A 16,982-nucleotide genomic window follows, 5' to 3' on the forward strand; every position below is an offset into this window, starting at 1 on the left:
AAATAACAGAGGCTTGTTTTTATTAAGAGTAAAATGTCTTAACCTGCACGTTGAAATCCACTGGAAATGCTCCTGCAAATAAGAAATGGCTGTGAGCTGTGCCAAAATAATAATTAAAAAAAAAAACTTGAGCAAGACCCCTGCAAAATGAATTATGCACTGCACTGATAATGTAGAATAGAATAGAATAGAATAGAATAGAATAGAATAGAATAGAATAGAATAGAATAGAATAGAATAGAATAGAATAGAATAGAATAGAATAACAGAGTTGGAAGGGACCTTGGAGGTCTTCTAGTCCAAACCCCTCCTTAGGCAGGAAACCCTACGCCACTTCAGACAAATGATTATCCAACATCTTCTTAAAAGCTTCCAGTGTTGGAGCATTCACAACTTCTGGAGGCAAGTTGTTTCACTGATTCATTGTTCTCACTGTCAGGAAATTTCTCCTTAGTTCTAAGTTGCTTCTCTCCTTGATGAGTTTCCACCCATTGCTTCTTGTCCTGCCCTCAAGTGCTTTGGAGAATAGCTTGACTCCCTCTTCTTTATGGCAGCCCCTGAGATATTGGAAGACTGCTATCCTGTCTCCCCTAGTCCTTCTCTTCATCAAACTAGACATACCCAGTTCCTGCAACCGTTCTTCATATGTTTTAGCCTCCAGTCCCCTAATCACCTTAGTTGCTCTTCTCTGCACTCTTTCTAGAGTCTCCACATCTTTTTTACATCGTGGCAACCAAAATTCCAAGTGTGGCCTTATCAAGGCCTTATAAAGTGGTCTTAACACTTCACGTGATCTTGATTCTATCCCTCTGTTTATGCAGCCTAGAACTGTGTTGGCTTTTTTGGCAGCTGCTGCACATGGCTGGCTCATATTTAAATGGTTGTCCACTAGGACTCCAAGATCCCTCTCACAGTTGCTATTATTGAGTGAGCTACCACATATAGTGTACCTGTACTTGGGTAATGAAACATCTGCAAGAAAACCACCAAGCTGAAGAGAGCATCAAGGACCCCAGAGTTCAGCCTTGAGTTACAAATATTCTCTCCTATTGGCACTGGTATATAAACAGAGAGCAAACCCCACTCCCTCTAGCACTGATGATGTTATCTACTTGGGGAGTGAAAGGTCTACTTGGGGAGTGAAAACCACCCATTCTGAAGACTTCGCCATTCAATTCTGAGCTACAAATATTCTCTACTATTGGAATCATAACTCTGTTTTAATTGATTGAATGGGATTCCCACCTAGCTGATTTTTCACATCAAAAGAGAGTTGGTTTCTCTTCTTCTTCTTCTTCTTCTTCTTCTTCTTCTTCTTCTTCTTCTTCTTCTTCTTCTTCTTCTTCTTCTTCTTCTTCTTCTTTTTTTTTGCCACGGTCTGGTAGCATCAACCAAGACACTCTAATGTTCACCCTCTGTCACGTAGCTCCTTGGTGGCCGCCTCACTGCACCAGGTTGCCTTGTAGCCTGTGCAACAAACAGGAAGGAAGATAAATTGGTCCCCGCAGCACAGGAAGAGGTGAACAGTGAAACTCTGAACTAAAAAAAAAAAAATCATTAAAAAAAGAGACTGCAACGTTGCTGGAACCATGTCGGCAATTCAGTGACAAGAAAAATCTGTCATTTGCAACACGAGTGAGCCTCATCGCAGCTTTATTCTTGGACCCAGGGCATCCCAAAAGAGACTTGAATCTACCTTTTTTATCATAAAAACTCTCAGCAGTTGGAAACCATTGATCCAGACAGGATATCGTCATTCAAAACCGGGTCTTCCGAGCAAGGAGACATATTCGAAAGTGTAGCGCTCAAAATACAGACGTTTGGTGTTCGATAAGCTGGAAGTTTTGATTTAAAATGAAAGTTGCAAGGAGTCCTGGGGGAACTTCAAGAAATGTAAGTATTTACAGAGAAGGTAGGAAATTATGTGTGTGCGCCTATACGTACAGGTAGTCCTCAACTTACAACGGTTCATTTAGTGACTGTTCAGAGTTACAACGGTACTGGAATGCCCATAATCATGGGATCAAAATGCAGACGCTTGGCAACTGACTCATATTTATGATGGTTGCAACATCCCCGGGGGTGTTTGTGTGGCTCATACAATCCCGTTTGCGACCTTCTGACAAGTAAAGTCAATGGGGAAGCCAGATTCATTTAACAACTGCATTACTAACTTAAACAACTGCAGTGATTCACTTAATAACTGTAGCCAGAATGCTGGTAAAATGAGACAAAATTCATTTAACGTGTTTCCCCCAAAATAAGACCCTGTCTTATATATATATATTTTGAACCCTGAAATAAGCGCTTGGCCTTATTGCCATGTGCTCAGAAGCCCAATTGGGCTTATTATCAGGGATGTCTTATTTTGGGAGAAACAGGATAGATAGGTAGGTAGATAGGTAGGTAGGTAGGTAGGTAGATAGATAGATAGATAGATAGATAGATAGATAGATAGATAGATGATAGATAGATAGATAGATAGATAGATAGATAGATGATAGATAGATAGATAGATAGATAGATAGATAGATAGATGATAGATAGATAGATGATAGATAGATGATAGATGATAGATAGATAGATAGATAGATAGATAGATAGATAGATAGATAGATAGATGATAGATAGATGATAGATGATGGATGATGGATGATAGATAGATGATAGATGATAGATAGATAGATAGATGATAGATAGATGATAGAGAGTAGATAGATAGATGATAGATAGATGATAGATAGATAGATAGATAGATAAATAGAGAGATGATAGAGAGATGATAGATGATAGATGATAGATGATGGATGATAGATAGATGATAGATGATAGATGATAGATAGATAGATGATAGATAGATGATAGAGAGTAGATAGATAGATAGATAGATAGATAGATAGATAGATAGATGATAGAGAGATGATAGATAGATAGATGATAGATGATAACTAGATAGATGATAGAGAGATGATAGATAGATAGATAGATAGATAGATAGATAGATAGATAGATAGATATTTCTTTCCCGATAAGGTAGCTAAAAGTCACAAGTCGTGCATTCCTGACAACGGTGCAGCCAAGATTTGGCCTGTTCCTTCAAAGCTTAAACCGGTTGTGTGCCTTCTGACAGCAGTCACATTATACCATCTTGTGGCCACTGATGTGGAGATGTGTACATGGGAAACGTAACCAGTAAGGGATAGTTTTGTTAAGTTTTAAATTTAATACCACAAGCAAGGGAAATGGCTGAAGATGTTTGCAGGAAACATTCGTAGCTTTAACCCAGAATCAGTAGAATCAAATCCTGGGGAAGCTTCACAAAATGGAGAGCGAGAATCGTTAACGGTGTTAATGATACAAAATGCAAATTCATTTTTGTTTTTGGAGACCTGAGTCCTCTCCTACCACCATTTGGGTTGCCTGGCAGAGCTTTTCAGCAGAGGAGTTTTTATTTTTATTTTTATTTTTTTTTATTTCCTGAAGAGATGGGACTATCTGAGTCATTTTCCTTTTGCAGATGTAGCTATGTGGGGTTTTTTCCCCCTCTTTAATACGAAAGTTTATCCTACACATTCAGCCATTCTTCAAGATGATAGTAAAGCACATATTGAGGGACACTGAAACAAAATGAAAAAAGAAAAACAATGCAATATATAGTAGTGGTCAAAATTGTGAAAACCTTTTTGGGAAAAGTGTATTTTTGAGGGTTGATGGCTAATAACACCACTTTTTTTTTTTTTTTTTTTGGAGTTTCAAGATAATCCTATTCCACTGCTGGAATGGCCTGGGAATAGCCCAGACCTTCACCCAATGGAAAGTCTATGGAGCCGACTAAAGAAACTTGTTAGTCAGAAGCGACCCAGCAATAAAACCCAGTTAATAGAAGCCATCCTTCAATCTTGGTTTCACATGATAACAGCTGCAGAACTAAAAGTTCAGCTTCTCAACATAGGTGTCCCATAACTCAGCAGAGCTATGAGGATGTTGCATCTGCAATTGCTGAGCTCCAGGTTTCTGGACAAGGCTGTTTTAGTAATGCAGACGACAATCCCGAGTATTTTTCCAACTCACGAGTAAAGCTCAGACGTAGTTGACATACATTCTCTTGTCTTTGTTCCTGGATAGATAAAGATGGCGAGTTGGGATTGATCAAGTCCTTTTGTTCTTCTTGTGTTTTATGCTGCTATTTGGGTGCTGCTATTAGGACAATAGAAGGACGTTGTTGTTGTTAGTTGCGAAGTCATGTCCGACCCATCACGACCCTATGGACAACATTCCTCCAGGCCTTCCTGTCCTCTACCATCCCCTGGAGTCCATTTAAGCTCATGCCGACTGCTTCAGTGACTCCATCCAGCCACCTCCTTCTCTCCTTTCCCCTTCTTCTTTTGCCCTCCATCGTTCCCAGCATTAGGCTCTTCTTGTCAGAGGCAATCAGCCCCGTTACCTTCCTGGGGTAATTGCCTGGATCGTGGCACTTTCCTTGTGTATACTTTTGATAAAATAAAACCGGAATACATCTTCTAATTAAACTCATATTTATTGTAAAGAAGAAAATAAAACATCTTTTCTTTTTTAACTAAATTTTTAACTAAAAATATGTCTATATCTCAAAGAGAAGACTGAGGAAGAATAACGGGGTTTGAAATAGTTAAAAAGGTTAAATAACTAGGAGTATATATTGCAGCTTCAAATACGAAATTATTTAAAAACAATTATGAAGTTCTTTGGCAAAAAGTGCAGAAAGAAATGGAAAATTGGAAAAAGTTACAACTATCTCTACTGGGAAGGATAGCAGTAATAAAAATGAATGTATTACCCAGGTTCCTATTCTTGTTTCAAATGATATCAGTGCTTAAGAAAGATGGAAATTTGAGGGATTGGCAGAAAGGGGTTAATACTTTTATTTGGGGTGGGAAGAAACCAAGAGTGAAATTGAAAATTATACAGGATGTACGTGAGAGAGGAGGTCTTAAAATGCCTAATTTAAGACTGTTCTATGAAGCAGCTGTTCTATCACAAATTAGTGATTGGTTTAATTTAACTGAAGAGAGAATGTTAAATATAGAAGGTTATGATTTGTTATACGGATGGCATGCTTATTTGTTATATGAAAAAAAAGTGGATAAGGTGTTTAAGGGTCACATACTTAGAAATGCGTTGTTGAGGGTTTGGAAAAAGTATCAATATAAGTTAAACTATAAGATACCTATATGGGCAAATCCCAGACATGCAATAGAAAATATAAGTATAGAACAAAAACAGGAGGTGATTACTTATAAAGAGCTTCTTTTTATGGAAGGGTAAATTGCAATTGAAACCTTTAAATGTACTAAAAGAAGAAGGGATAATTTATACTTGGTTTCAGTATGGTCAGCTTCAAGCTAGACGGAGGGAAGATCAAAAAATTGGTGTCATGCAAAATGAGGAAAACCTGGTAAAACAGATTAGAGACCAAAGTCAAATGCAGATTAAAAGGTTGTATAATGCATTACTGGAAATAGATTCAGAAACGGAATTGGTTAAGGATTGTATGATAAAATGGGCACAAAACTTTCAGGAACCCGTGATGATAGAAACATGGGAAAAGATTTGGGTTAGAAATGTTAAATTTACGCAAGCACAAAACTTGAGAGATAATTTTTATAAAATGTTTTATAGATGGCATTTAAATCCTAAAAAATTATCATGTATGTACCCAAATTTGCAAGCTAAATTTTGGAGATGTGATTGTGATGATGCAACTTATTTTCATATATGGTGGACTTGCAAGAAAATCAAGGCATTTTGGATAAAAATTTGGTGGGTGATGCAGAACATCCTGAAAAAAAGGTTGAAATTTACTCCTCAATTGTTTTTATTGGGTATAACTACAGATTGTACAGCATTAGAGACTAAACTGATTTTAAACTTAATATCAGCAGTTAGGCTGTTGGTAGCGCAATACTGGAAGAAGGACTCTGCCTATTATTGAAGAATGGACATTGAAAGTAGCAAATCTAGCGGAAATGGCGAAAATCTCAGCGTATTTGAAGGATTATACACAAGAAAGATATATATCGGAATGGAGAAGATGGATTGATTATATTCAAAATAAGTATCAGACAAGAAAATATCAAATAGCTTATGAATGAATGTTAAACTTTAGAAGTATTACATCATCTATAGTGGAGTTAAGGTTTCAGGGAGGATTTGGTAGTTTAAGAATAGTTAGGCTAATTTAGCTTATGATTGTTAATTGAAATACCCTGTATTTTGCTCTGGGAAGTCTGGGAGGGAGGGTGGGATGGGATGGGGGGAAGGGGTGCGGGGGTGGTGGGGAGGGGAAAAGGGTGGGGGGAATAGTGGGGGGGAAATCTTTCTTTGTAAAACTTTTTAATAATAATAAAAAAGAAAATAAAACATCTTACTAGTCTAAATAATTAAATAGTTACATTTTGATAAAGTTCCTACCGGCCACCTCTCTGTGGTCGGACTTCTTGGCAAGAGAACAAAGAAAAAAGTGTGGCAGCAAGTGAAAGAATGCGGACATGCATAGTATCAGTTACTGATAAGAAATTTTGGCAAGCTACGGAAAGTCTGACTGTCCAGAAATAATGAGCTCAGCTGGTAAATACAAAAACGTAGTGACACTTCTCCAGTGAGTCCTTCCTCCTCATTAGGTGGCCAAAGAATTTGAGTTTCATCTTCAGGATCTGGCCTTCGAAAGAGCCGTCAGGGTTGATCTCCTCTAGGACTGACCGGTTGGATCGCCTTGCAGTCCAAGGGATTCGCAGGAATCTTCTCCAGCACCAGAGTTCAAAGGCCTCCATTCTTTGGCACTCAGCCTTCCTTATGGCCCAACTTTCACAGCCATCCATTGCAACTGGGAAAACCATCGCCTTGACTATACGCACTTTTGTTGGCAGGGTGATTTTTAGTATGCTTAGAAGGACATACAACAATAGAGAGAAGAAATGATGTATTGAAAAGGTTGATTTTTTTCCCCTTCTGCCTTAGCAATAATCTTTTTTTTCCTCTTTCAGAATCATGGATAAAGGCTTTTCCAGTAAGACATCTCATGGGATGCATCAAGTAGACAGTTTTGAAGGATGAACATGGTGGAATTTGTCTGCTACATGCAGTCAACACTCTATTGCAGCTAATGATCCCAGCAAATCCCTGATGGATGGTGAGTAGATAGTCTTACCAGGGGATGCATTCTTGCTCTATTTTATTGCAGTTGGGTGCATAGTCAGCTAGATGTTTAGGCTGGATTTGGCATTTTTGCCCACCTGTTGAGTTTTTCCCAAAGACCTGGGATAAGCAGATTGTGAAGTTGTTTGATGGTATTAAAGATATCCTCACAGGATGTGAGTTGTTCCAGATAAAGCTGCCTTTTGCAATTGACTAACAGGATTTTGTCAATTACAAAAAACAGTTTGGAATTTTCTTCTTCTTCTTCTTCTTCTTCTTCTTCTTCTTCTTCTTCTTCTTCTTCTTCTTCTTCTTCTTCTTCTTCTTCTTCTCCTCCTCCTCCTCCTCCTCCTCCTCCTCCTCCTCCTCCTCCTCCTCCTCCTCCTCCTCCTCCTCCTCCTCCTCCTCCTCCTCCTCCTCCTCCTCCTCCTCCTCCTCCTCCTTCTTCTTCTTCTTCTTCTTCTTCTTCTTCTTCTTCTTCTTCTTCTTCTTCTTCTTCTTCTCCTCCTCCTCCTCCTCCTCCTCCTCCATTGAAGGTTATGAAAAATACTTTTGTATGTGAGTCATCTGGACAGTTTTGCAGGGTTTGCTAGTCTTTAACCTCAAGATAAGAAAAATAAAAATAAAAGTGACTTTACTCCACGGACAATGTTTCTTTCAAGATGCTTCAACCACTCCTGGCCTTGTATGGATATTGGTTTAGGGTTCTTCCCCATACGGGAGATTCTAAATATATAAAGAAGAAATAACTTGAACTTTCATTTCCCTTTGAAGCCAACATTGGCTGATAGAATTGTCTCCAGATCCTCCAGAATTTTGGAGGGGATTCCTATTATACCTTTCAAAGCCTTAAACATCAAGCAACTTACTCTGTATCTTTCAGTGCTGAGCATCATGCTGTTTGATTCATGAAAAAGAAGGGATTGTATTTAGAAGAAAGCCCTCCCCTTCAGCCTTATTGAAATATAGTGCCAGAGTTCACTGTAACAACATTGCCAAAAAGGCATTAAGAGTTGTTAACCTAATCCTGCGAAGCTTCTTCTCCAGTAATATTGTACTGCTAACTAGAGCATACAAAACCTTTGCTAGACCAATTCTTGAATACAGCTCATCTGTCTGGAACCCACACTGCATATCAGACATAAATACAATTGGGTGAGTGCAGAGGTATTTCACGAGAAGAGTCCTCCATTCCTCTGCTCACAACAGAATACCTTATGACACCAGACTTGACATTTTGGGCTTAGACAACTTAGAACTACACCGCCTTCGGTCTGACCTAAGTGTAGTAAGAGCCTTGGTGGCGCAGCAGACTAAAGCACTGTTAAGTAACACCAGCTGCCTGCAATTACTGCAAGTTCGAATCTCACCAGGCTCAAGGTTGACTCAGCCTTCCATCCTTTCGAGGTAGGTAAAATGAGGACCCGGTTTGTGGGGGCAATAAGATGACTTTGTATAAAAAAGAACACCGCTTAAGGGGGGCCCAAAAGCCCTACTGAGCAGGTATATACAAAAGTATGAAGGCTATTGCTTAACGCATTGTAAGTTGCCCTGAGTCTCCGGAGAAGGGCGGCATATAAATCGAACCAATAAATAAACAAACAAACAAACAAACAAACAAACAAACAAATAAATAAATAAATAATAAATAGTACACAAAATCATCTGCCACAATGTCCTACCTGTCAATGACTACTTCAGTTTCAACCGCAACAATACACGAGCACACAGTAGAAACAAACTCAAGGTAAACTGCTCCAAACTCGATTGCAGAAAATACGACTTCAGCAACAGAGTGGTCAATGCCTGGAATGCACCACCCGACTCTGTGGTTTCTTCCCCAACCCCCCCAAAACTTTAACCTTAGACTGTCTACTGTGGACCTCACCCCCATTCCTAAGAGGTCTGTAAGGGGGCGTGCATAAGCGCACCAGCGTGCCTTCCGTCCCTGTCCTAATATTCCTTTTTACTCTTACTCTTTTCATGTATTCAAATTATGTTTATACTTCTACCTGTTATATGTGCTTGACAAACAAACAAGCAAACAAACAAATATATAAATATAAATAAAATAAATAATGAAGGTCTTGCCAGCCACCTGTGGCTTATTAGACAAATACCCCAATCCCTGATGTGACATTCCTGTATCTCTGGTCATTTGGTCATTCTCTTCCTTCTTTCTTCACAGAACCAATGGTCCAAAGGCACATTGAAGGTCTTCAGACCTGGTGTGGTGCTAACCCAGAACTCATCCCTTTGGAGAGGTTGACCGATCTCCTCCTCGTGGAAGGTCTGAGCGATCTCCAGCAGAAGCAGCACGATTTCATACAGATTGAAACCACCAACGGCTTAAGGAACATCTCCAAGAAGATCTCCTTGGAAAAACTCTTCCTGCCTCTCTCTAAGTTAAGCAGACCTCCACGGGTCTTGGTGACGATTGGTGTGGCAGGAATCGGCAAGAGCACCTTGGTCAAATTCTTTGTCCACGCTTGGGCGAAGAGAGAGCTGAGCAAAAAATTTACGTTTGTTTTGCCACTCACTTTTCGGGAACTGAACGCTTACGAAAAACTGTCGGCTGAGAAGCTGGTCAGGCTGGCAGCCCCCCATTTAATGGACCCGAGCCGCCTTTCCATGAGTGGTGCCAGAACCCTTCTGATCCTGGATGGACTCGACGAATTCAAGACGCTTCTAGATTTTTCCAACACAACGGTTTGCACCGACCCCCAGAAGGAAATCCAAGTGGACAACCTAATCACCAACATCATCCGAGGACACCTGTTGCGAAAGATGTCCATCTGGATTACTTCTCGGCCAACAGCAACCAGCCAAATCCCAGGGGGTCTCGTAGACCGGTTGACCGAGGTACAAGGTTTCGGAGATACAGAAATCAAAAACTATCTAGATCACATGTTCAGCGAAAACCAAAGCTTAGCAGATGGCGTGATGCAACATCTCAAGGCCAACAAGTCCTTGTATGCCCTCTGCAGCGTGCCAGCGTTTTGCTGCATCTGTGGCTCGTCGATGGGCTATTTTCTAACGGGTGCTGATCGGCCTCCTGAAACTTCAGCCGTTCCTAAGACTTTGTCGGAAATCTATTCCTATTACTTTAAAATATTGCTGTGCAGTGATTGGCAAGGGAAACAGAAGGAAGTCCTCCGGATTGAACCAATGGTGCACAACGGCAAGAAGGTGATGACTGGGTTAGGCCGACTGGCTTTCTACAGCCTGATCAAGAGGAAGTACATGTTTTTTGAGCAGGATATGAAAGCCTATGGAGTTGACCTCTCTTCCCTTCACTTCAGCTTGTCCAATAGAATCTTGCTTAAGGAGGAGACCCCGTTTTCTAGCATCTACTATTTCTCCCACTTAACGTTTCAGGAATATCTAGCGGCTACTTATTATTATTCCGTGGCAAAGCGGGCCCTCTTTGACCTCTTTGTCGAAAGTGGCATGTCTTGGCCCAAGCTGGGCTTTGTCAACCATGTAAAAAATGCCATCCAGAGATCCTTACAATCCGAGGATGGACACCTGGACATTTTTATACGCTTCCTTGTTGGTCTCCTTTCCTCACAGGTGAACAAAGTCTTGTCCGATTGGTTCCTGGTGAGGGACGAGCACCACGGCTACCAGAGTCACGTGGTGGGCCTCTTCCAGAATTTCCTGGCAGTGGACCAAGTGGTCTCCTGCAGGACTGTGAACCTCGTGCGGTGCTTACACGAGCTTCAACACACAGATGTGGCTGCCAATGTTGAGGAGGCCATGAAAACGGAGAACTTAGCTGGAATGTTGACCCCGATGAATTGCTCCGCCTTGGCTTACGTGCTACAGACATCAGAGGCGTGTGTGGAAGAAGCCAATCTCTCCAATTGTCTCACTTATCACATCTTGCAAAGTCTTCTCTCTCAGCTTCTTTATTGCCGCAGTCTCAGGTAGGTTTTATCCAGGGGTGGGATTGAAAAATTTTAACAACTGGTTCTCTGCCTGGTTGCTAGGTGGGCGTGGCCATGGGGGCGTGGCCTACTGCACCATGGTGGGTGGGGGCATTTTTGCCCTCCCCAGGCTCCAGGGGCTTTCCTTGAGCCTCCGGGAGTGTGAAAATGGCCTCCCCTGGGGTGCGGAGGCTCTCCGGAGGCCAGAAAAGGCCCCATTTCTAGACTTCCGGTACTTCCAGTAGGCTTGTTTTTCGCCCTCCCCAGGCGCTGGAGGCTTTCTTCGAGCCTCTGGGAGGGCAAAAACAGCCTCCCCGGGCTCTGGAGGCCAGAAACGGGGGCATTTCCAGACTTCCGGTACTTCCAGTAGACCCATTTTTCGCCTTCCCAGAGCCTCCGAGTGGGCCCTGCACTTACCGGTCATGTGGAGACTCCTGGGAGGGGCGGGGTGGGGTGGGCGGGGTCAACCAGTCCTTGCAACTACTGGTTCGGCGAACCAGATGTAAAATTAACATCCAGTTTGCCTGAATCGGTCCAAACCAGCTGAATCCCACCCCTGGTCTTATCCAGGATTTGAAATGAGACGAGGCTCACCACAGCTTGATGATTTAGACAGTTATTAAATGCATATCCTGTCTTTCATTCAGGAGTCCATGGTGGTGCACAAAGTTCTCCCTCCTCGTATTTTTCTCCCACAACAGGAACTTTCCCCACTACACCATCACACTCCTTGGGTTGAGAGGGAGGAACTGGCCCAACATCCCCCCTGGACCTTCCACGGCTGGGGTGAATTAGAACTTGGATCTCCCCTCTTCTCATTCAGTACTTTTACCCACTTCCCTATAACACTAATGTCAGCGTTCCAAGTAATGCACCCATTGAAAGCAGAACTCCGAGGCAGGTAGATTCCTCAAAGAACATTTTATTGGATACACCACATTGGCACAACTGGTAAAAACCGACTCTGAAGGTTCCCGCGGTTTTCACCCGATTAAAAAGTCAAAGTTCCTTTTCCCCCCCAAGTCATCAGTCACATGGTCCGATAGAAGTGCTGGCCGGTTGCTTGGTTACTTCGCTCCTCCTCTCCCAGTCACCTGTTGGAATGACCTTGGTTCCCACCTTTTGTTTTGACTGCAAAGCCCCAGTTAACTATTTCCCTCCCCCTCTCATCTAGTGGCAACCCTGAAGCTTCAAAGATGGCCCCAGCTAGGTTCACTTCAGAGTTGAGAGCTTCTTGGATTGTTTCTGGGAATTTCCATGGCTCAGGTCCCAAACATTTATTTATTGTATTTATTTATTGGTTCGATTTATATGCTGCCCTTCTCCGGAGACTCAGGGCGGCTTACAATACGTTAAGCAATAGCCTTCATACTTTTGTATATACCTGCTTAGTAGGGCTTTGCCCCCCCCCAAAGCGGTGTTCTTTTTTTTTAATACAAAGTCAGCATATTGCCCCCATAAACCGGGTCCTCATTTTACCTACCTCGGAAGGATGGAAGGCTGAGTCAACCTTGAGCCTGGTGAGATTTGAACTTGCAGTAATTGCAGGCAGCTGGTGCTACTTAACAGCACTTTAGTCTGCTGCGCCACCACATGCTTTTTTTCAAGAGGCAACTGGACTTGCTTGGGTTTTTTTTTTTTTTTTTGCTTGAAAACGTTTCACTTCTCACCCAAGAAGCTTCTCCAGTTCTTCAGTTCAGAAGTAGCTTCTTGGATAAGAAGCAAAATGTTTTCGAACAAAAAAAAAAATCCCAAGAAAGTCTAGTTGCCTTTTGGAAAAGCAAAAAAACCACCATATCATTGGGACAACCATGACCTGGATGATGGAGAATCTCCATAGACCTCTGGCTGAAGAAAACTAGAATTTGAATCTCCCTGCTCTGTCCAGTCTTCATCTTCCTTTTCAAACCAAAAACTTAAGATAGGTTCAAGACAGATTATTGCCTCGGTTCACACCCAGCCAGCCCCCTTTGGTCAAATGTTCTCACAGCCACTGGGAACACGCCACCATTTCTCCATCTGCGCTCATCCATTTCTTTCTTCTCTCCATCTTAGATTAATGGAAAATGCTTTGTTGTTTTTTTTCCCCTTTTCTCCCTGGCAAGGTTGGATTGCAACCAGTTGAAAGACAGCGCCATGGACCTCCTCAGCAGTGTGCTGAATGGGAAAGACTGTCAGATTCAAAGAATCAGGTATTTCTTATCCACAGGACAATTCTCTCTCTCTCTCTGTCTCTGTCTCTGTCTCTCTCTGTCTCTTTCTCATTCTCCTCCCTTCTCCTTCTTTTTCTCTGTCTCTCTCTCATTCTTTCCTTTCTCTTTCTCTTCTCTTCTCCTTTTCTCTTTCTCTCTCTTTTTCTCTCTCTCTTTCTTTCCCTTTCTCTTTCTCCTCCCTTCTCCTTTTTCTCATTCTCCTCCCTTCTCCTTTTTCTCTCTCTTTCTCATTCTTTCTCTTCCTTTCTCCTTCTCCTTCTCCTCCCTTCTCCTTTTCTCTTTCTCTCTCTTTCTCTCTCTTTCTCATTCTCTTCCCTTCTCCTTCTTTTTCTCTCTCTCTTTCTCATTCTTTCTCTTCCTTCCTTTCTCCTCCTTTTCTCTTTCTCTCTCTTTCTCTCTCTCTTTCTCATTCTTTCCTTTTCTCTTTCTCCTCCCTTCTCCTTTTTCTCATTCTCCTCCTTTCTTCTTTCTCTCTCTCTCTTTCTCATTCTTTCTCTTCCTTTCTCTTTCTCCTTCTCCTCCCTTCTCCTTTTCTCTTTCTCTCTCTCTTTCTCTCTCTTTCTCATTCTTTCCCTTTCCCTTTCTCCTTCTCCTCCCTTCTCCTTTTCTCTTTCTCTCTCTTTTTCTCTCTCTTTCTCATTCTTTCTCTTCCTTTCTCTCTTATTCTCTGTACAGATCGAACACGGGGATTTTATATTTATGCTTCCATGCTTGGAAGTGATTAGCAGCTGGCAGAATTATCCTCTATGTGTGGAAGAAATTATCCTTGTTTTGGGATGAAATCATACAGTATCGCTCCCACTTCGGACAATAAGACTGCAATCTCATGACAGAGATGGAAGAGATGGTTCATTTTCTGCTTTTCTCCTTCCTTGGTCCATCTATCAGAGATCCTATCTCTGTTGATTTCTAAAAGTGCCAAATAGAGACAGGACAAATTCTTTGCGGCTGTCACTTTTCTTGATGTTCCAAGGCTTTTATTACTTGTAAGACAATCAAGAACAAATATTTAATAATGCAGTTTCTTATGATGGATGACCATTGATATCTCCTCTGACACTGTAATTTGAAGGAGAAGACTATATTTTTAGGAATAATTTCTTACAGATAGGACGGAGCGATGGGGATCGAAACTGACTTGTAAATGATTGGGTTGTAGTTGCTTCAATTGAGCGCAACATTTTTTAAAGATAGTGTGGGAAGAAATATCCATCTGGTTTAGTTCCAAGGTGGGAGAAAGGCACTGGAGACAAAATTGAGTCTGGAGGCTGATTGGAAAGAGGCTCCATTTATTGATGAAGCAGAACTACATGTTTGTAGTTCTGGGGCAGCTGAACACATGGAGTTGAGATTGAGGGTTTTTTTTATACCTTCTCTTGGGCTTTGCACTTGACCTTCCTGTTCCTGTGCAAGGATATGTATTCTATTGGCTGTTGTCAGACTCCCATGGGGCCATGTAGGGGTTATGTAGAGGTCAAAGCTGGCTCTATAGGCAAAGTACAAATCCTAGGTGTTTTTTTTTTTTTTTTGTCTGAGCTAAGTTTGGTTGGAGTTTCTGAGGGTGATGCAATGACTGAAATACCCTTCGGAGATTGTGCAATGTAGTGAGCTCTGTGTCTTCTAGTAAATGGTAGTGGGTTAATCCTATTATGCCCTGAAGGGCCGTGTCTTGTTCTTCTTAAACCCATAAACCTGCAGCTGAAGATCTTTTGTTTTGTCGATAAGCTGGCCCAGTCTTCCTTAATTAAAATGATTGCGACATCTGATAGACAGAATTTGCACTACCTATTGTGGGGCAAATGACATGGATTTTGTCATTTGTTAACTAATTACAGATTAACAGAGTTGGAAGGGACTTGTAGGTCATCTAGTCCAATCCTCTGCCGAAGCAGGAGACCCTGCACCATTTCTGACAGATGGCAGTCCAATCTCTTCTTGAAAGCTTCCATTGATGAAGCTCCCACAGCTTCTGCAGGCAACTTCTGTTCCATGGGTTGATTGCTTTCACTGTCAGAAAGTTTCTCCGTATTTCCAGGTTGAATCTCTCCTTGATCAGTTTCCATCCATTGTTCCTTGTCTGGCCTTCGGGTGCTTCGGAAAATAGCTTGACCTCCTCCTCTCTGTGGCAGCCCCTCAAATATTGGAAGGCTGCTATCCTGTCTCCCCTGGTCCTTCTCTTCACTAGACTAGCCATGCCCAGTTCCTGCAACCGTTCATTGTATGTTTTAGTCTCCAGTCCCCTAATCCTCTTGGTTGCTCTTCTCTGCACTCTTTCTAGAGTCTCAACATCTTTTTTATAGTGTGGTGACCAAAACTGGATGCAGTACTCTAGGTGTGATCTTACTAAGGCTTTGCAGAGTGGTATTAGTACCTCCCTTGATCTTGATTAATGCAGTTTAGGATTGCATTGGCTTTTTTGGCTGCCTCTGCACACTGCTAACATAGTTACTTTGTATTTTAATTTGATTTATTTTCTCTCTTTTAAAATGATGTTTTCTTTTTCTCTCTCTTTTAAAAGGTTTATTAGCTTTTAACATTCCTAAACTGATAAACAAGCTGGAGACTAGCTCTAGATCAAAAAAAGTTTGTTAGTATAAATTGGGGTCTGGTTTATTTCCTCTTCTGACGTCAGACCTTAATTTTAATGAACGTGTGTGATATCATGGGATGCAAATATGTGACATGTTTGACTACATGTCACTGATTTCCTATGCAAAGGAGAGGTGACTTTTATCCTGCCCAATCAACTTTCCTCTTCCATTTTTTCTTTGTTATGTTAACTCTAAAAGGGGATGTAAACTAAGGATCGGGGTTCCCTCTTTGAATGAGAGGAATCTGAATATTCTGATAAATTGTAATAAAACGATCTTCCTGTCTTGGTTTGTCTCATTGGAAAATATGCATGCCGAGGCATCCGCCTAAAAAGCCTTATTTGGCCTTCCCTTGTGAATGGAGAGATTCCCCCTCGTGTTTTATTTGTTTTATTTAGAATAGAATAAACAGAGTTGGAAGGGACCTTGGAGGTCTTCTAGTCCAACCCCCTGCTTAAGCAGGAAACCCTACGCCACTTCAGACAAATGGTTATCCAACAACTTCTTAAAAACTTCCAGTGTTGGAGAATTCACAACTTCTGGTGGCAAGTTGTTCCATTGATTAATTGTTCTGACTGTCAGGAAATTTCTCCTTAGTTCTAAGTTGCTTCTCTCCTTGATTAGTTTCCATCCATTGCTTCTTGTCCTGCCCTCAGGTGCTTTGGAGAATAGGTTGACTCCCTCTTCTGTGTGGCAGCCTCTGAGATATTGGAAGACTGCTATCATGACTCCCCTATTTATATAACATTCAATTTTCATCAAACAGTGTGTGTTCTGGGTACAATTATGTTTAGATAGTCATATTGCACATTGTTGTGGTGACATTCATCACCATCCTATTGATAATATAATAACATAATAATAACTTAACACTTAACATCATCTTCTTTAACAACTCTCCACTTTACCGTTTCCTTCTGTTATCTAGCCATTGATAAAATACGTCCCATATCAGAAAATATTCAGTGTCTTCTTTATCCTTAATAGTAAGCATTAGTCTGTCCATTTCTGCACATTCTAATATTTTCTTAATCACATTCCCCTCGGATGGGATCTCCTCATTTTCCCATTGTTGC

The 16,982-nt window shown here is 41.4% G+C and overlaps 1 protein-coding gene across 1 annotated transcript in view; it reads left to right on the forward strand.

The window, feature by feature from the left end:
* The first annotated feature begins 1,430 nt into the window (after window positions 1-1,430).
* Window positions 1,431-16,982, forward strand: part of NLRC3 (NLR family CARD domain containing 3) — a 37,154-nt gene continuing 21,602 nt past the window's right edge. The window contains exons 1-4 of the mRNA XM_087878487.1: window positions 1,431-1,893; window positions 7,023-7,168; window positions 9,362-11,102; window positions 13,208-13,294. Coding sequence (XP_087734613.1) covers window positions 7,162-7,168; window positions 9,362-11,102; window positions 13,208-13,294 — 1,835 coding nt within the window. The 5' untranslated portion in view covers window positions 1,431-1,893; window positions 7,023-7,161. The remainder of the gene's footprint in view (window positions 1,894-7,022; window positions 7,169-9,361; window positions 11,103-13,207; window positions 13,295-16,982) is intronic.

This window comes from Pantherophis guttatus, chromosome 14 (assembly GCF_059756535.1).
Source record: "Pantherophis guttatus breed Tessera chromosome 14, ASM5975653v1, whole genome shotgun sequence".
Taxonomy (NCBI): domain Eukaryota; kingdom Metazoa; phylum Chordata; class Lepidosauria; order Squamata; family Colubridae; genus Pantherophis; species Pantherophis guttatus.